The sequence below is a fragment of the Desmodus rotundus genome, chromosome 1 (genome assembly GCF_022682495.2).
Source record: "Desmodus rotundus isolate HL8 chromosome 1, HLdesRot8A.1, whole genome shotgun sequence".
Classification (NCBI taxonomy): Eukaryota; Metazoa; Chordata; class Mammalia; order Chiroptera; family Phyllostomidae; genus Desmodus; species Desmodus rotundus.
Window position 1 is genome coordinate 36,247,509 of NC_071387.1, and position 20,020 is coordinate 36,267,528.

The 20,020-nt window shown below is 39.5% G+C and overlaps 1 protein-coding gene and 1 pseudogene across 9 annotated transcripts; both read left to right on the plus strand.

Moving 5' to 3' along the window:
- Positions 1-23: 23 nt before the first annotated feature.
- Positions 24-12,425, plus strand: HNRNPK (heterogeneous nuclear ribonucleoprotein K). Of its 9 annotated transcripts, none has more exons than XM_053923484.2 (17): positions 29-159; positions 2,175-2,248; positions 2,360-2,443; positions 2,894-2,991; positions 3,641-3,697; positions 5,179-5,222; positions 6,100-6,172; positions 6,671-6,742; positions 7,244-7,357; positions 7,723-7,851; positions 8,481-8,788; positions 8,900-8,954; positions 9,273-9,356; positions 9,632-9,647; positions 9,724-9,806; positions 10,186-10,355; positions 11,080-12,425. In XM_053923484.2, the coding sequence occupies exons 3-17, from the start codon at positions 2,386-2,388 to the stop codon at positions 11,111-11,113; spliced, it is 1,395 nt and encodes a 464-aa protein (XP_053779459.1). In that variant the 5' UTR covers positions 29-159; positions 2,175-2,248; positions 2,360-2,385; the 3' UTR covers positions 11,114-12,425. The 9 variants fall into 9 exon arrangements, with proteins under 9 accessions (XP_053779465.1, XP_053779473.1, XP_053779476.1 ...); XM_053923497.2 differs by having other exon boundaries at positions 11,140-12,425; XM_053923486.2 differs by lacking the exon at positions 29-159 and adding an exon at positions 391-514.
- Positions 12,426-16,931: 4,506 nt separating this feature from the next.
- LOC112304315 (phosphoserine aminotransferase pseudogene) lies at positions 16,932-17,995 on the plus strand (annotated as a pseudogene).
- Positions 17,996-20,020: the final 2,025 nt, after the last annotated feature.

The window sequence follows — 20,020 nt, forward strand, 5'->3', positions numbered from 1 at the left end:
TCTCGCGAGAGGCTTTTCCCCTCCCCCAGCTAGTGAGTGCGCGAACAGGAGACGAGGAGGGCGCTCCAGGCGAAAGTGGTGCGGACGCCATTATCCTCTGTTTCTCCCGTGCACCAACCTCGACGTCTTGCTTACGTTCCGCTTGTTTACGGCCTATAGGTAATTGGGATTATTGGGACTTCGGTATTGCGGACGCAGGAAGGGGATTGGCCTGCCTAAAGGCTGCGTTGACTTTTTCTAAGTCTGGTTTTTCTCGGGCCTTCCGCGGCCTCGCAGCCTGAAGGGAGGCGCCGGCGGGAGGCGGGGTGTTGCCGCCCCCGGCACGTTGATTGAAGCGGCTTTAGACCAATCGCTTAGCCCTGGTGCCACGGCTGAAGCCCCAGCAGCCAATCGGGTACGACGGCGGGGTAGCAGAGCGCGGGAGGCGGGGGAGAGAGCGGCGGGGCCCTGGGCTCGTTCTCTATCTGTGACCGGTTGAGGCGGCGCGGCAGCGAAGGGACGGCGGCCTCGCGCGGTGAGGTGCGGGGCTAGGCAAGCGGCGCGAGAGAGTGAGAGTCGGAGACGAGTTTTGTCACTTTGAAGGAGGCGTTTGAGGGCTGTTTGGTTGGCTGCCTCTCAGCTAGGGAACGTTGCCCGGTTCCCCTCCCCCCACCTCCGCCATTTCCCTGAGCGTATATCCGCAGTCTTCGTTGTGGTACTAGAGGCTTTGGGACATTGCGAGGCATGTGCCTGTTGGATGAGCTGTAGTTTTCAGTCTTGGGGACTAGGATTTTTCGGGGAGAGGGTGTGGGAGGCCTGCGAGCCGGACCCCAGGACGTAGAGAACGCCGTCTTTTGTGTGAGTCCCGCCGCACTTTTCGCTGACCCGGCCGGGTCTTGGAGCTGGAGCCGGAGAGGTCGAACGGTCGGGGCTGCCTCCGTTGCTTTGTCTCTCCCGCGGTGGGGGGAGGGTGCGGGGGATGAGATCTCGGGACCGCGTGGTGGGTGGGGGAGGGGGTCGGCTCCGGCTCCGCCTAGTAGCACGTAGTCGCCATTACAGAGGCCGCCATTTCCTGTCGGATCCAGGAGAGTAGCGGCGCTTCTGCTCTCGACCGTGGCTTTTTCAACTCTCCTTAGTCCGCTCTTGGCGATTCTGGTATCGCGCGTGGGGGAGGGCAGTGCATGTTGCGTCGGCTGGTCGCGCGCACACTTAGCGAATTGTGCGTTCTGGGGAATGGTGATAGAAGGACCGCAGCAACGTCTTATTCTTACAACAGACCCTCCTGTTTGTCTCTAAATTCCTTTATCCAAATACTGTGTCATAACTCAGTATTTGAGCGATGGGCCGAAGGAGAGTGTTCCTTCGTCGTTCCTTAGTCGTTGGAAACGTGATTTGTCGACAAACTTTAAGGAAGAATGGAAGACAAAAATGTTGCCCCTTTTTTGAAGCGCTGGGCTATCTGGCTATTCCCCCCCGCCCCTTTTTTTTTTTTTTCTGTTTCTTTTGTTTTTTTTTTTTTTAAAGCAGAGGCCACTTGCCGTCACTTTCTGCCAGTACTGAGAAGGGACTGTTCGCAGTCCTATGACCATTCTGATTGTAAAGGTGTAAGGTTATCGTTAGGTTATGCCCTTTTTACTAGTGTAAAAAAACCTTGCTAGTGTTCAAGAGTTCCATTAATTCTTGAATAATCGAGTAGTACTGGCAGTTTGGGTTTGCTCTTAAGTCAGGTTCTGAGATTTATTCCTTCGATTGACTTGACTATTAAACATGGCTTGAATTTGCCTTTATATTTGGAAACTTTCGAGGTTTTAGAAAATAACATTTCAAGTCCCAATAGAAACTCCCAAACAGTTTACATTTTAATATAAAACCAGTTTGTTTTCTGTTTTTGTACAAATTAAACTTTGGGGGGAGAATTGAAGTTAATGGGTTGTGCCTTTGGTCTTACCTGTATTTATCATATAAAATAACTAGTTTCTGTGGTGGGACTAGATCCAGTGGCTTTAGTTTTCTTTACCCAAAAATCGGTAAGATTGTTTTGGGTTTGTAAGGCAATCATTTGAGGTTTTAAGACCCTAAAATGAAGAAATAAGTTTTAGAAGTAGCTCTTATAGTTTGTTGTGTTCAAATCAGTGTTTGTTAGTATCCAGTAATTGGCAACCCAAAGGCAAAACTGATTTATGTTGGTTTTTTAGGCTACTGCAGCACTAGGGTGTCAGTTGGTCCCGCCCAGAACACTTCAGTTCTTCTCTGCAAGGATATATAATTGGTATGTTCTAGAAGCAGAGTTGTTTCTTTGCTTTTTTTTTTATCTTTAGCAACATGCACAGCTTATTTTCCAATAAATCAGATGTACTAGCCTCTTTATTTTTTTAAACAGATTGGTGTCCGATATAATCCAAGAAAATGGAAACTGAACAGCCTGAGGAAACCTTCCCCAACACTGAAACCAATGGTGAATTTGGTGAGAGGGCATTTCTGTTAATTTTGTTGTTAATGACTGTGTGTGTAGTTGGCCATTGCTGTGAGTTAATTCTTGGCTTGTATTTATGAACTAAAAGTAACTCTTGCTCGCATAGGTAGGTAACTGTAAACTAAGACAAAACCAATACAAAAATTTTTTTCTTGCATTTTGAAATTTCTGATCATTTGAAGTATTTTGTCACAGTATCTTGTGTTCAGAAAATGTTACTGAAAGAGGCAGCATGCTTCGATCCATATTTAAATGTCCAAGAATATAAGGGCCTTTAGGGCTTTTTTAAACAAACTTGGAATTAGCAACAAATCTCTTCAAACAATGTAGTTGCTTTCTCTAATTTAACCTGTTAATTACATTAAAACTTAAATACAATTAAAGATGCCTTTTCTTGAAGATGCTGGTGCTTTCTTTGAAAATTGAACTGTTAATTTCCAGGTAAACGCCCAGCAGAAGACATGGAAGAGGAACAAGCTTTTAAAAGATCTAGAAACACTGATGAGATGGTTGAATTACGCATTCTGCTTCAGAGCAAGGTATTAATTTTATTCTTGAAAATTTGAAAATGGCTCTTATTCAAGTATAAATTAAGATAACTTCTGGTTAGGTCCCCTGGGAAGCCTTAAAGATTGAAAAATTTAAAAGATGTGTGTGACTGTGAAGACTTCGTGGAGACTTCGAGACTTCGGGGCGGGGGTTGGTTTGGGTTTGGGGTTTTTTTGTTTCTGTTTTGGCTAACAATTAAAAAGAAATTCCTTAATATATTGAGACACTTACAGGTAAAACCAGGAGAAAGGGTATAGGTGATTCTTACAGCATAAATAGATTTTGATTACATTGTAAATTTATTAGAAAATGGCATTTTACTTAGTAATATCAGGTTACAGTGTGAAAGTAGCTCATATTTAAATCATTTAATTGTTTTACAGATGGGTACTATACAACTAATAAATGGTTAAGTTTTATATTCAGTGTATTCTTACATTCTGAATATTCCAAAGCTCTGTCTTTGGTTATTAGAACCGGAAAAGCCTGTTGGATACTTTGTGTTTTTTATTTTTTAACTTGATTCTGATATCCACAAATAAATTTCCAAGAGGATGGGGGGCGGGGGTTGGTTTTTGGTTAAAACTTGAGAGCACAAGAAAGGAAAGGGCAAAATTAATTTCTTTTTACCTTCTCCAGAATGCTGGGGCAGTGATTGGAAAAGGAGGCAAGAATATTAAGGCTCTGCGTACAGACGTAAGTATTAAAGAGTTTAAACTACACAAGCAGCTTCAGTTTGTAGAAATTTAAGGAGTTGCATCATAGAAATCATTTAATAGTCTAGATACCAGCCATTTGTAATCGTTGATTGCATAGATAATTTCAAGGTTTGCCGTTCCTGGTTTAACAGTTTGTGTTGGGTGGGGGGAATCTATATTAAACCTCTTCACTTTCTAATAACTTTCCACCAAATTATTCACTTCAAGCAAGATAACATCTTAATTAAAAATGACAATAACGACAGTATAAAAACCCTTAATTGCACCATTTCCCATGTTTGAATCAATTAGAGTGTTACTGAAAGCCATTGCAGGTGGCTGATTAAACTCAAATTTTTGTTTCCTTTTTTTAAATTGTCCATCTGCTCTTTAACAGCTTGCACATGGAACACAAACAAATTAATGTTTTAAGCTTGCATGATTTAAATTTGGGTAAAAAAGAATAGGCACTTAATCTTTAAGATTGGGAAACCTTTTGTCAATGCCAGTGATTTGTTTGAGTCTTCGTATTTTATAGTGGGTTGACTCTTGTGATTAGACACATTAAATGTTGGTATCACCAGAAATGTGCATATTTATAGGGCTTGGCTACACCTAAATTCCTTTAAAATTTTTTCTCATAGTGAACACGCTCTTAATGTTTTTCTTGCTAAAATTGAGGCAAATAATAACTTTGTGTTAAGTACTTATTTGGTAGTATTTCATTTCTCTCTTGGTCGCAGATCTTTGTGTGTTCCTCTTGATTACTGTAAACTGAACTTGAAAATTCGTTTAAAATTTTGCAAACTTGCCTATTAGCATCTAGGGATGTGTTTTAAACCTCCAGGAAACCAACTAGTCTTTTTAGGATTTTTGGTTATGTGGGAATTTTTGTTTTGTCTTTTATAAACCTCTCTCCTCTTAATCCAGATGTTCTGTATAATTATCTGGGTTATTAATTTCCCCGTTTCCTCAAGAACTTCAGTAAACTGAGTCATGACAGGTTTTGTGTCTACCCTCATGAGCCAGCCTGCTACTGAAACATCGTTTGTTTATTTTTTGTTTATTTTTTTGTTTTTTTTTTAAATAGCTAGTACCATCATTTAAGGTCCTTAAATGTTAAGCCACAGTCAGATATAGAGAAGTCCATTATTGTGTTAGTCTTCAGAGCAACTTAAACTTGTTTCATTAATTGAGAGTATGAGTATAGTTTGTATTAAATTAAAATTTATTGCTTTTCCCCCTTTTCCCTCTCCTTGTTTTTTTGGCCATATATCTCCGTTGCCCATGTACTGGATCGACTTACCCCTGCGTTGCCCACCATGACGTTGGCCCATCCGCCCCTGAACGCCCATGTGAAAACCCTGGTTGGCTATGCCCAAAAATGTGCTCGTTGCCAAACGGGTACCATACTTGACAACTTCTGATTGAATGCCCATGCCCAATGCCAACATCCACGAACGCCAATGACCAATGCAGTACAATGCCAGTGTTTCAGTCCCAGACAGCAGTGGCCCCGAGCGGTATGTCCCAACAGTTTATGCCTCACTGCCTGATTAGAAAGAGAGAAATGTATTTTATTACCTGCCTTTTATATAATTAAATAGTATCCCCTTTAGACGGTGTATTGTTTTTCAAGTTTCTGTCTTATTTTCCCCATTAAGTCTTTTTGTCACTGAACTTTTACCGTGAGTTGCCCACCCAAACGATCCACTAATTTTATTTCGATGGAAGGAGCACAGCTTCAAGTGTTGCATATTTGCTGCATTGTAAATCAAATTGTTACCAAAATAGTCTCTCGCTCTGTCTTTGTGGCCCACCTTGCTTCCCAACATTGCCTGTTCATAATTTTTTCTGATGAAATGCTAACTCTGGTTCACTTTCCTTCACTTCTCATTTGTATTGTCTTTGTTTTGTCTTGCATTTGTATTTGTTTTCTTGCAGAGCCCATTAGTGATCTAATTTCTAACTGGTATCCATAACCTTACTCCAAATATAATGTTCACCACTTGCATATTCCCCCACTTTGCCTAAGAGAAGGTGTGCCAGTTTTACCAATGTAATGGCAAGGGTATCCTTAATTAACTTAGTGGTGGCGGGGAACATAAATATTCAACTCTGCTTCAGTTCTGGTCAATTTATTGCCCACTTAATCTGAGCCCTTCCAAGAGCCCATTCTCTCTGTCTCTCTGCAAGTCTCCTAATACTGTTACCATGTCTGTATTGGGCATAAAACAAAAATGCATGTGTTAAATCTTATACATAGGCTACTTTAAATGGGGAGTATTAAAAAATTGTATGTTACTTCTCTGTAAAAGTTTGTATGACTAGTGGTAAACACAAAACTCATTTTTCTTTTCCATCTTTTTTGTACTATCTGGTATTTGTGATGTTTGACAGCATATTGAGTATCAGTGCTGATATTGAAACAATTGGAGAAATTCTGAAGAAAATCATCCCTACCTTGGAAGAGGTAGGCTCTTTTTTCAATGTATTTGCCAATTGAAGGGGAGGGTGTTTAAAGTATGTTTTATTGGGGCATAAAGGGGGAGGAGGAGAGACAGTGGGTAAAATAGTTTGTAGCAGCAGCATTGTACAACCTACTCCATAGAATACAGGGTTACTGTGGTCACAATTTGTTTTAAAATGCAGTCTGGCCACTCTGGAGTAAATAGGAACTATTTGTGGTTGTGTATTTCATGGGTTTAGCATAGATTTTATGGGCTTTGGTTTTTTGTTAATATTGGTTGTAGGGATATGTGAGAAAGGACTGTGTTTGAAAAGTTTGGGGATATTTTAATTCTGTAATTATTAAGTATAGAGAAAAAACATGTTTTTAGTGTAGATTAGCAGTTTCTCATTACTTAATGATGTAGATGTGAAATATGTTGTAGTAGCTTTACCAATATATGCGACAATAGCCTGATCACACTAGACACTTAACCTATTACTCTTATTTTTCTACTTTCAGGGCCTGCAGTTGCCATCACCCACTGCAACCAGCCAGCTCCCGCTCGAATCTGATGCTGTGGAATGCTTAAATGTATGTCATAGTGCCATTGAACCCCACTGAAGTATGGAGCCTGGCCCATAGGATCAATTTTATTTTTAACATGGTGTGCTTTTCCCGTCTCTATAGAAAAAGGCTTGAAAACATGATAAATGAATGGTCTTACAACTCATTGTTGACCCTGCTCCATGCTGCAGTGGGAATTAACTACATTTGCAAAGTGCTTTGCAGTCATTTATATTATGGTGTTATTTTGAATGTTAATAATAATAATGTGGTAACAGCGACATGCTAAATGGCTGCAGTGTGGGTATGGTGTTGCAGGACCTGAAAATAAAATAGTTTTTTAAGGTGGTGCAGAATGTCCTTTTTGGGCCTGGCTATTGAGGATAATAAGCACATAACTGGTAAAGTTATTGAAATAAAAATTCAGGTTGCTCACTGCAACAGTATGTTACGCTTATAGCAGACAAGTGTGCATTATTTGGGGGATCTTTAATTTGGAACTAAAACTTTATAACTCTCCCTCTGCAGTACCAACACTATAAAGGAAGCGACTTTGACTGCGAATTGAGACTGTTGATTCATCAGAGTCTGGCAGGAGGAATTATTGGGGTCAAAGGTGCTAAAATCAAAGAACTTAGAGAGGTAAAGGCACCGTTTTATTTTCTCCTGTTAACATTACCGGAAAATAGTTTTTCATGTAGACTTGGTTCAGTGGGCTTCTCTCACCCTTCTGAGTTTCTTCCCTGAGATTCCTCATCACTTCTATATTTACTTTGCTATCAAAATACCACAATAAGGCCTGACTCACATTATTTTTCAAAAATTTGTATGCCAATGAAAAGTCCTAGAGTTACTAACAAAATGGGGGGGGGGGGCAGGTTTACTTATGGCAAATGTGTTTCTGAACCTTCCCAGGTTTCATAGTCTCATTAATGTACTTTTTTTAAAAATTCTTTTGATTGACTAATGTGCTTTTTTTTTTTTTTTTTTTTTTAAACTTACCACAGAACACTCAGACAACAATCAAGCTTTTCCAGGAATGCTGTCCTCATTCCACTGACAGAGTCGTGCTTATTGGAGGAAAACCTGATAGGGTTGTAGAATGCATAAAGATCATCCTTGATCTCATATCAGAGGTACCTTCAGAATATGCATTTCACTTCATGAAACACATAGATGTCAAAAGTAGTTTCAGAATGTTTAGACACGGTCTTGTCCTATTCCCTAGCAATTTTTTATCATCTGTCTTTAGTTACCACTTTAATTTAGAAATAATTGGGAGAGTGTAGAGGTTGGTCATTTGATTGCTAGTGAGATTTTTATAGCCTTTAGTCCTTCAAAGTCAGTTTCTGTAGTACTACATTGCACAGGTTCCCAACTTACAGCCTCAATATGGGTTATAGGCTCACCAAAGTTGGTGATCCCTTAATCCCTCAGAATGGTTACTTCTTCATAGACTCCATTGTGAAATGTAAAAGGTGTTTGTAAAATGCCTAAGATTAGGGTAAAAATAGTAAACTGTTAATCCCCCGCCTGCAAGCAGTAACTGCTCACTTTTTGTTTGGACTTGCATGTTGCCTTCCCACCCCCCACCCACCCTCAGTCCTTTCCTTCCTACTGTATTTTTGCCTATTTCCTTGTTCTGTCTGAAGTGCTTGTTAGGAGAAATAAGGAGGAAACTTTAACTATTTTGTAAAAAGAGTGCTTGGTGATGAACCAAGGTTGTTTTTTTTGGTTTGTAATACAGCTTATGTTTTTGTTTTAGTCTCCCATCAAAGGACGTGCACAGCCTTATGATCCCAACTTTTACGATGAAACCTATGATTACGGTGGCTTTACAATGATGTTTGATGACCGCCGTGGACGTCCTGTGGGATTTCCCATGCGGGGAAGAGGTGGTTTTGACAGAATGCCTCCTGGTCGGGGTGGGCGTCCAATGCCTCCATCTAGAAGAGATTACGATGATATGAGCCCTCGGCGAGGACCTCCTCCACCTCCTCCTGGTAGAGGTGGCCGGGGTGGTAGCAGAGCACGAAATCTTCCTCTTCCTCCACCACCACCACCTAGAGGAGGGTAAGTTCTTTTGATCTACATACTGACACACAGGAGGCTGCACTTTAGCAAGGTTGGTAGGGTAGATTTTATTAGATGTGTGTGACATTACAACCAGTATTATTCTTGCAGAGATCTAATGGCCTATGACAGAAGAGGAAGACCTGGAGACCGTTACGATGGCATGGTAAGAATTTTCATTTACCATCAATATATAGTTAAGGGCATAAAGGATCTTAAAGTCGGTCGTAGTTAACATTTTGTTCCCAAAAACTGTTAATTGAAAAGCTTGTCTTAAAAATGGACTTCTTACATAGATTACATCATTTTGGGCGTTTGCTAGACTAATTATTAAGACTTTATTAAGACATTGTTATTCCCCAAAATGTATGATTGTTGCCAATTTATATATTTAGTAACATAGAATAGAAATCAGGCATATAAAAGAGCTCTATAGCAAAAATACAGTGCCAGGTTCATGTTAATAGTTCCTCTCTTAACACAGGTTGGTTTCAGTGCTGATGAAACTTGGGACTCTGCAATAGATACGTGGAGCCCTTCAGAATGGCAGATGGCGTATGAACCACAGGTTGAGTATCATGGTTGTTTGCATTCATATCAGTAATAATTAAGATGTTTGTGTACTCACCAATAAGTGTCTTTTTTCCCCCTTAATATTTTTGTTTCTATAAATGCTGTATACCGGGTTTTTTGCCCTAAGGATTGTATTCTGAATGTATACTTACTAGGGAAGATACGGGAGGGCTTTGGTTTCCTAAACTGAGGGGTTTTAGGAATATTAAAATATCTGAAGAAGAGTCTTAAAGTAATTTTTTGTTTTGTTTTTTTCCTTTCCATTTTTAGGGTGGCTCCGGATATGGTAAGTTTTCTCCTTTGTAAAATCAAACATTATTTCATGCTTTCTAAATGAACTTAATACTCATTATTTAAATCAGATTATTCCTATGCAGGGGGTCGTGGCTCATATGGTGATCTTGGTGGACCTATTATTACTACACAAGTAACTATTCCCAAAGATGTAAGTATCTTTACTATATTATATGGAACATTTAATGAATCATTTCAAGTTCCCTAACTTAAAAGGTTTAACAAAAATATTCCATTTTAGGATTAAAATTGTGTTTTTAAGGACTTAGTGTCATTCTCTGGTTTAAGATTTGTCAAGTGATGTCTAGTACTATCAAAAGGAGTTAGAGGTTTTTGAGCCCTTGATTAATTTAGTAAGGAAATGCTGAAGTGTAAATATTGTAATCCAAATCTTGACTGGTTAGAGAGCATTAAAGTTCAGAATAAGTCAATATACAAAGTTAATACTTTTGTGAAGGTCATTAAAAATACAGGTTATGTGGTTTCTGTTAAAGTATGTCATAAACATTTGTTTCTGAAAATTTTTTCAGTTGGCTGGATCTATTATTGGCAAAGGTGGTCAGAGGATTAAACAAATTCGTCATGAGTCAGGAGCTTCGATCAAAATTGATGAGCCTTTAGAAGGGTCCGAAGATCGGATCATTACCATTACAGGAACACAGGACCAGATACAGAATGCACAGTATTTGCTGCAGAACAGGTCAGTTTAAGTTTACCTTTATGTTAGCTTGCACATACTAAAACTTTAAAAAGCTTTTCTTCTCAATTGGTTTTTCTTTTTAGAAGCCATGGTGTCTCAACCTTTTGGGGACCTAACTTCTAAACATTCTAATAGCTTTGCTTTAATTTTCTTCTGCTTTCTTACTAAAAACGGAGACATTCAATACTAATCTTGCTGGAAGAAGCCTTAACCAAGCAAACTTCTCATTTCTGTGGTGAAAACTGCTGCTAAAACCACTTGTTACAAATTATACAGAGCCTGTAGAAAATATAGAAGATTTCAGTGGATGTTGGTCTAGTTCTGTGTGGAAGACTAGTGATTTTGTTGTTTTTAGATAACTAAATCGACAACAAATCACAGTCTGCCATATGGCACAGGCCATGCCTCTACAGGACAAATGATTGGTGCTGTAAAATGCAGCATTTCACACCTAACTGGCATTTCTTGTCTTTTCTACCGACTATTAACAACTTTTGATTTCATTTTCTTAATTCTTCTCTACTAATGTCTGGTTCACTGTTAATCTTTTAATTTTTTTTTTAATTTTACATTGCTCTAATTTGTAACTGCTAATGTTTTAATTCTTATTTCTAATTATACTGGACATGCTTATTTTAATTTAGCATTGAAAATTGTCTTAATGTTGATTAAGATGTTACGAACAAAAATTCTAATTCGTACTTTTTTTTCTTTTCTTTTATAGTGTGAAGCAGTATGCAGATGTTGAAGGATTCTAATGCAAGATATTTTTTCTTTTTTATAGTGTGAAGCAGTATTCTGGAAAGTTTTTCTAAGACTAGTGAAGAACTGAAGGAGTCCTGCATCTTTTTTTTTTAATCTGCTTCTGTTTAAAAAGCCAACATTCCTCTGCTTCATAGGTGTTCTGCATTTGAGGTGTAGTGAAATCTTTGCTGTTCACCAGATGTAATGTTTTAGTTCCTTACAAACAGGGTGGGGGGAGGGTGTGCAAAAACTAACATTGAAATTTTGAAACAGCAGCAGAGTGAGTGAATTTTAATTTTTGTTCATTGTTGGTGGTTAAAAAGGAAAATTCCCCCTATGTAATTATTGTGAACACTTTGCTTTGTGGTCACTGTAACATTTGGGTGGGGGTGGGACAGGGAGGAAAAGTAACAGTAGTCCATATTTCCCTGGCATCTATTCAGAGCAGTGTGCAGAACGTAATGCTCTTTTGTAAGAAACGTTTTATGATTTTTAAAATAAATTTAGTGAACCTATTTTTGGTCGTCATTTTTTTTTTTTTTTTTTTTTTAAGATGGTCATTTTTCAAATGGCTAAATTCCCCAACCTACTCTCTCAACCTGAACACTTAAGTTTGATTTTCAGCTCCTCTGCTGGGCTTAAACTTAGGTAAAAATATCTTGGCAAATTCAGTTCTGGTGATTTCTGGATGGTTTGAAACTCCATTTATTGCTTGGGAAGAAACTCCATCATACCACATTCATGCTTATAATAAGCTGGGGATTTTGTTTATTTGTTTTGGCAAATGCTTACCCCTACTTTGCAACAGTTTTCTATGTTAGTAATTGTGAAGAACCAAGGTGGGGAGCAGTGCTAAAAAATAGTGGTATAACTATATACCAGAAGCCTGATGGCAGCAAGTTTTATTAATCGGAATAATAATTGGTCATGGAAGTGGCTGATGCTAAATAAATCCTGATTATTTTTTATTAGATAATTTCTCACCTATAGACTTAAACTGTCAGCCTGCCTAGTGTCTATTAGTTAAACTTTGTAAAATATATATTCTTTTTCCCATTGTATGCAAACTGAAAGAAAAAGATGTACCATTTTTTTGTTGTATGTTGGGTTATGTAGGAAATGTTTGTGAACAATTCAAAAAATTTTGGAAAAAAGTTCCTGTGGATGTTTTGTGTAGTATCTTGACATTTGTATTAATAGTTAAGTTCTCTTCCAAATAAAACTCCCATAATGCTAGATTTGATGTGTGCCCAATTTGAACAAGATTGACACCTGTAAATTTGTTAAAACGTTCCTCTTGTAAGGAAATACAGTAATCTTAAATTATGTATTTTTTGTGTGAAGTGTTTTTCTAGCATTTACAAATGAAATCTAGTAGGGTGTGGTAAATAGCATAAGAGCTGAGTCATGCAGTTTTACAAGTTCTGTTCTCACATTATCTATAAAAAATCTAGGTTTTTTAGGTTTCTGTAGAATAACTCTAGTTTGTTGAGTATTAAATCCTAAAACACTGCCTGTTGACCTCCAATTGTCCAGGAGGCATGAGACCTCATTTACATGGAAAAGGATTCATGGGTATAGGTTTGTTTTCTTCAGTGTAGGAAGGAGACTTGTGTATAATAGAATGAAGTGGGAAGCTTTTCTGTGAGTACACAAATGATACATGCAAATATGCTTTTTAGGGTGATCAGTACTCCCCTCTTGGAGGAGAGGAATTAAGTGTTCTCTTAATAGTGAAATACATTGTCACATCACTTAAAATTAGTGAATACCACCTGTGATGAGGTTGCCCCAAAGGTAAAGTTAGGCTGAGTTGCCACATTGGTGTTACTTAGCTTCTCCTTTGAGCATTTCAAGTATAGGTAAGCTGGGCCTGCTTGGGGTAGTATAGCCTGCTCCTTTTGAAATGAGCCCTCCCCAGAGAAAAATCAGCAGTGATGACATTTAGTCAAGTTGTAAGCATTCCTGGAGAGAAGGCTAGTGTTCAAAGCTTCCATTGGTCATTGAAAAATCAGTAAACAAATGGACTATTCAGTGAAGGTTTTAATTTTTGCCTTTTACAAACTAGACCTTGAACACACGAACCTGCTAAAGAATTGGAGAGTGGCATTGATAAGTTAGGTGTACAACTGGGAAGGAGAGGCCTTTTGCATTGCCACTATTGGTAAATGGTGTTTGAACGTGAGTTGGAAATTAAGAAAGTTCTGGCATCAGGTTTCGAATTCACATTTAGTGCAATACTTAACCAAGTTTCTAAGGAGTAGTACATAACAGACTTTATTGAGTCTTCAAATTTTTATATGTATATAAAGATTTTAATTTTATAGAGGGGAAGGGAGGAGAACATGGGGTGCCTCTCAGCACCCCTACCTAGGACCTCCACGCAACCCAGACATGTTCCCTGACCAGGTTCGATTCCCAGGAACATTTTGCTTGCAGAATGACAACTAACTGAACCACACAGGTCAGGGCAGAGGCTTTAAAAATTTAAACACAAACATGTAAGTTTCCAAAAATGATTTTAGCTTAACTTTTTGACTAGTTAGTACCAAAATGCCTCCAGGTGTTGGAGATCAGGTTGCACCGAGGTTTTTTAACAGGAATGAAGAACTCGCTATTCAAATTTTAAGTTTGCATAGTGAGACAAATGGAAAATACCATTGTACTGAATGAGTAGTTAAGCCTAAATCTTTGATCACCAATACCGCTGGCATACATAGATGGCTGAATCTACAAAAGTGAACTGTCATCAGAATAGAGCAATTTTTCTTGAAAGTCATTTCAGTGGTTTGTCTTATAATGTCTTATGTTAGTACCCAAATGGAATTACTGTTTCATGAACATGACAAGTCATGAATTGCTTAAGATTGCTGCTAGAAGCCCTGGCGGGTGTGGCCCAGTGGATTGAATACTGTCCTGTGAACAGAAAGGTTGCTAGCTAATTCGATTCCCAGTCAGCACATGCCCAGGTTACAGGCCAGGTAACCTAGCTGGGGCATGAGAGGCAACCAGTCAGTGTATCTCTTGCACATCAACATCATTTTTCCTCTCTTCCCAGCTGTAAAAATGTTTTTAAAAAAGTCACTGTTGAAGAGGCCTGCATTTTAAAATTTATTTTTGTATCAGTGAAAACACCATAAAGTAAGTTTGTTTTTTTAAACATTTTGGTCTACGGGACAATGCTCCAACCAAGTGAGCCATACCAGCCAGGGCAAGGGATATTCAGTCTTGATGGCTAAATTAAGTTAATCTTAAATATACTATGTTTACATCTGTTTTTAATAAAGGTTTGTCCCTTACAAATGAGAATTGAAACTGTCCCAATTTTTTTATGGTGACACTGAGCTTTTACAGAGCAGTATTATGGTGTTTCTCAAGCTGTTCCTAGGGCCATGTTCAAAATCACCAACAATACTGGTTAAGTATGAAAGTTTCTGGCCCACACGTCAGTTCTAATGAACCAAATCAATCTATACACAGGCGTCCACAATCTGCACTTTTAACAAATTCCTGGAGTTAATATTTTTAAGTTGTTAAAAAGGTGTATCATTTCTACCTTTCCAAGATCTTTAAGGTCTTCTGTGTGCAAAGGGTTTATGTAGGTTTGCTGATAATGGGAGGAAAGAGCTTTTGCTAGCAATTACGTAATAATGTAAGAACTACAAGTATCTTCTTACCTTTTCATTAACTCAGATTATTTCATTCCCTAAGTATACAGGGATAGTTGTAGGCCCTAAGGGTGTAGTAGTAAGCAAAAATAATCTATTTGAAAAGATAATCCAATAATTACAGCAAATTGATAGAGGAAAAAAACAGTACTGTGAGATGTGTGTATACACATACATCCATTCATAATCTAGTTAGTGTTGCCTGAAACAACTGTGACAAGTTAAAAGGGAAAATCCAGTGTGTTGATCCAAAACTTCCCTCTGCTCGTAGCAGATGAAAAAGACGAGTTGGTGTTCACAGATGGGTATCATTCGTCCAAGGCGCAGGCCTCAGCACTTAGAATCAGGGAAGGAATCTGACCTATGGAAGAGGAAGGGAATATCTGGAAAACTAAAGTCGAGGTAGAATACATTCATCCATATTTAAAATGGGGAGCTAATTTGCTGAGCTGGGTGGTTGAATGTACAAAATGCAAATGTTTTATGGGTTTGGGTTCCCCTGTTTGCCAACTGAGCAACAGGCACAAACAACTAATTGAGGTAAACTGAAATACTAGCTAACCTATTGCCTGAAACCTTTCTAGTCACCTCTTTTTTTTTTGTCCATACCCATAAGGATTTCCTGTCCTCTTAACAGCCCCCATTTCTCCCCACTTCCCCAAATTCAGACCTGTAACCCCCAGACCTATAATTTTGAGGGAAATAAGGCATAGTCACCAAAACCTCACTTTTCAAAATCCTGTCAAATATTTTCCTCTTTTGGTCATCCTATCCCCCTTTTCCATTTCCTTCCTGAAATCTACCATTAAGGCACAGGCTTCATGGAAAGGAAGGGCCAGTTCACCTAGAATAAAAAGTCTGTAGGGTAGGGAGGGGAAAGCGTATTGACAGCTGCTTATCAGACTGAAAGAGAAAGTCATTTTGACGGTAAGGAGAGATTTGACAGGAACGTTGGAGTACAAAGTGCCCGCTTTGTCCCTCTGAAACCTCCCTCGGGTTCAGTCTGGTGCAGGGCAAGAGATTAGTTAGAGCAGCAACTCCAGATAGGTGTATGAATAGGAAGCCAAAGGCAGAGAAGCAAGACTCAAGCCTCATTTCTATTTGGAACCCTGCAAAGTGTCTCTATGATCACATGGGCTGGCGATGCACAGGAGAAATCGAGGCATATGCTTTGGCACAGCGACTGAAGTTACACACACACACTCCACAGAACTTCCTTTGATTCCCATATGGCCAAAGAGGGAGTGCTCATGGACTTGACCGAGGGTCACCATGGTGAAGGGGGTGGTTACCTTATAGTAGGAGCTATAAAGTAGCCCACCCAGGGGCTAGATAGAGATGCAGCAGAAAAAAAGTGTTGTAAATACCAGTGAAAGCTGAAGTCAGATCAAGTTAGTCAAGGAAGACCAACTGGGCTCAATGCTGAGAAACCAGACCATGCATTATACTAACTAGTTTAGTCACTCAGTGGTAGTAGTAACTATGGGAAGAGCAGGGGCCAGAATTCAGACACCAGACAGACTACACCTCAGCTAGAGGTCAAAGGCAGGTTGCTGACAAGGGCTCTTTCCTCCTATTATCAGAACCCCTAAGCCTTTGGACCCAGCCTTCCCTTCCATCCTGAAAACTTTCATGTGACTTTCCAAAAATTTATCTTTGCTTAAATTAGTCAGTTGCTATTATATGCAGCCCTTCAATCAAAGGCTTATCTTGAACAGGAAGCATTGCTAATTTCAGGGAGGACAGTAACAAAGTATGGGTGACAGCTGCTGGATCCATCTCAGCTGCCACTGCTGTCAGCCATTGTCACTTGGGCCTTCAGAGTTATGCCATGTGGGGCATAAATCAGTCATTTTCCAGGGGAGTGCCAGGCTCTGTCTCAAGGCTGCTACTGAACATCCAAGGCAAACAGCAACGTGCCCAAGTTTCTGGCTTTTTCCTTCATGTTCAGACTTCAACAAATGCCACACCTCACAGGCGAGAGGTTTGACTTCCTGACTAGCCACCAAAGGGGCTGGATGATACAACTGGAATGATGGAGGAGTTCACTTCCTCTGGGGGAAACTGTGACCAATGGGGGATAAGAGAAAGGAGAGAGCTGCGTGCTGCCCGGCCATCAGTCCCCTAGGTCTACTCTGCTTGTGCTGCCAAGGAAACACTGTGGATGGCTGGTGCCAGGCAGTCAATTTCATTTGGCAGAAGGCCGGCCACCATGTTGTCTTACTCATTGTAGTTAGAGATACACAAAGAATTATTAGACTACAAAGACTTCGCATTAGTGTTCTTGAAATGAACCATTGGCCATCTGCTTCACTAAGATGATTCACAACACAGAAAATCTTGTCGGGGAATTGTTAGCCATTCTAGACAACGACAAGGTAATTCTCCCACAAAGAGATGGGTCAGGCCAGTTCAGTGCTGTCTTCTTGAAACTTGGTCTGTCTGAAAGCAGAAAGATGTGCTGACTATGTGGTGAGCTAAAGTCGCAGAAGAACTTTGTGACTAAAACTTTGTGACTGTGAATATTGTTCATTATCCTAAACTTGGGAGTTATATGAAAAATCCAGATCCAAGTTCATGAAACCTTGACCCAAATGCCTGCTCTGTTAATTACTGCACCAAGGAGACCAGGCACAGGGCAGATGTCCTCATCTGCCATGTGTCCTCAAACTTCCTATCTAAGCCAGTGGATATCTCCAAGTTTGGTGTGATATTTGCTCTTCTGGTGCATAGAAGAATGCACCACTGTGGTGATCATCAGCAATGACCTGCTGGGCTTTGGCCTCAAAGAGCACCCTTCAATCCTGGAGTACAAAGTGCAGGTTGGTAACTCCTTGTACAACACACCTTGGTGTTTCAGCATCTACGTCATGGGCTTGGTCCTGGAGTGGATTGAGAATAGTGGTGTGCAGTGGCCATGGAGAAGATTAGCTCCACCCAATCTCAAATGATTCATGGTACTGATAAGCCTCAAGGATTCTATGTGTATCCAGTGAACTCCAGATAGAAGCAAGTTGAATATTCCATCATGCACTGGCAACAACAAAAAAGATAATGCTTTGGGAAAAAACAACTTTTTGGTAAAGCTCTTGAACTCCGTATGATCTCTTTGAAAGGGTGTGGGTCTGAGGGGGCATCCGGGCCTTTCTGTAGAATGCAGAGAGGATTGAAGATGTACAGAAGCTGGCAGGCTTCATGAAAAATTCTTTGGGGATACAACAGCTGTGAACACATCCTACTCAACATATACTCTGCCCTTGAATAGTGTATAAAACTTGGGAATGGCTATAAAAACCTAAACGTGGTATGTTTTCTTGAATGAACATGTTCATTCTACATTCTTCTTTTTCCAAAGAACAACAACAAAACATCCACAACTCTGCAAACTGATGGGACTTTGAACAGACACCTTAATTCTGACTTGATCTGGAACATTTAAAAATTTTTTCTCTTCCTTTTCTAGCAAATTCTACCTTATACTGTCTTTGCTGACACTTTTTTCTGCGAGACCTCAGTATTCAAACTTGTCTGTGGACTTAATTATGCCAAGTGCAGTTAATGTTTCTGGAGATGCACAAGCACACATCATGGAAGGTGGATGGGGTCCTCTAGGCGCTTAATCTCAATCCCTTCCAAAATGACAGTAGTGGGACCTCCTGGGTTCCACAGCTATTAATTCAGTTCAACACTGATCATGTGGTAAGTGTTTAGGAGGTGTTCTAGGCTAAAGGTCAATTGGAGAGCTTTCTTTATACTGTAATTTTGAAGAGATAAGTGACATACTACTATATGTTTATATAGCAAGGTCTGTTTTTAATACCAAGTAGTTTTTATCTCTACGCATTTATATTTCTAATAGTACAGTTGTCAGTAGTAAATGTAGAGACTTAGAATTTGTTAGAATCCATGACTTTGTGCATTATAGCATTACATTAGCCCCATTTTCCTCCACCACCCTCCCTTTTAGGCTGCTTTATAAAAAAGATTTACAAATTCTCCAATTCACTTTTGTTTTCCTTTCAATGGGTAGGAGAGAAGGCTGATTGGTTGCTTTCTTATTTTTTAGTTATTCTGTGGAAGTAAAATTTTCTGGTAAACTCCCTTATCCTTTGTTCACTTGACTGTTCTATTTATAGTGTTTGATCAGAGTGATACTGTGAATTCAGGAAGATCTGTACTGAAGAGTCTTTTCCCCTATTGTTTTTCCATTGTCAGTATTTTATGTTGAATATGTGAAGGACATTAAAACCCTAAAACATCTGAAGGAGAGAGAAGAATTTCCTCTTCTTTCCCCCTCCAACAAACTCCTCCAAGGCACAGTTTCTCCATGTAGTTTGTCCAGTGTGGTGTGGACTGTGGCAACATTCCTACACAGGGACCAGCTGTGTTTCTTCCAGGCTCACCGCAAAGCAGTTACCAGCCCCAAACTACGTCTGCTTGTATTATTTGCCATGTGAACCTTCTCTTTTCCTTTCCACACTGTCATGCCCTGTCAGATTGTACCTCACAGATAAAACATCAGCATTTAATCCCTGCCTCACGTGTGTTCAAAATATTCCTTTGTATGTTTATTTTTGTGCTTTTTTAAAAGTAGGTTTTCACATTTATTATCATATGTACCCCTCCTTTTGCACTACAGTCCAAGCTGAGTGATCTATTGCCAACTAGCACCAATTCTCCAAATCAAAGTGTGCGAGGGATATTAATACATGCTTGTGTGATTCTCTTTAATACACCAGGCAATCTATTTACTTCTGTTCCCCAGAAATAAAATAACTAGCAGGGCTGCTGCTCCTTAAATGGAGATTAGTTTGAAGGTGACTGAAGTTTAAACATGTAAGAATAAATACACAATTTCTTTAATAAATAATTCCGTGTTTTGGGGGGGTCTCTCTCTCCATAGTCTGGCTTTCTGTTGTGTGAAGTACAATCCTACCCAGACATTCGGTTGCCTTTCCCACTAGACCATTTCAGATACCATGTCTGTATTTGCTACCTGTGTAAGATAGAAAACCCAACTCAGAATTATAAGGAAGTTTATTAACTCACATAACTGGAGACCCAAAAGTAGGACAGACTTCAAGGTTGATGTAGTCCTGTTACCCGAATTCCATTTCTCTGCTATTCTTCTGGCCTTCCGCATGTGTTGACTTCATACACTCTGGTTGCCATCAAAAGCACTGCAGCAATTTCAAGCCTTATATCAAAGCTCAACATTTCCAGCAGGAATGTGAATCACTTCTAGAAGTTCTC

Coding starts and splice junctions, on each gene's coding strand:
- HNRNPK (XM_053923490.2), top strand. CDS start 2,386: ATGGAAACTGAACAGCCTGAGGAAACCTTCCCCAACACTGAAACCAAT. Junction 6,743..7,243: donor ATGCTGTGGAATGCTTAAAT/GTATGTCATAGT, acceptor CTCCCTCTGCAG/TACCAACACTATAAAGGAAG. Junction 8,955..9,272: donor GAGACCGTTACGATGGCATG/GTAAGAATTTTC, acceptor CTCTTAACACAG/GTTGGTTTCAGTGCTGATGA.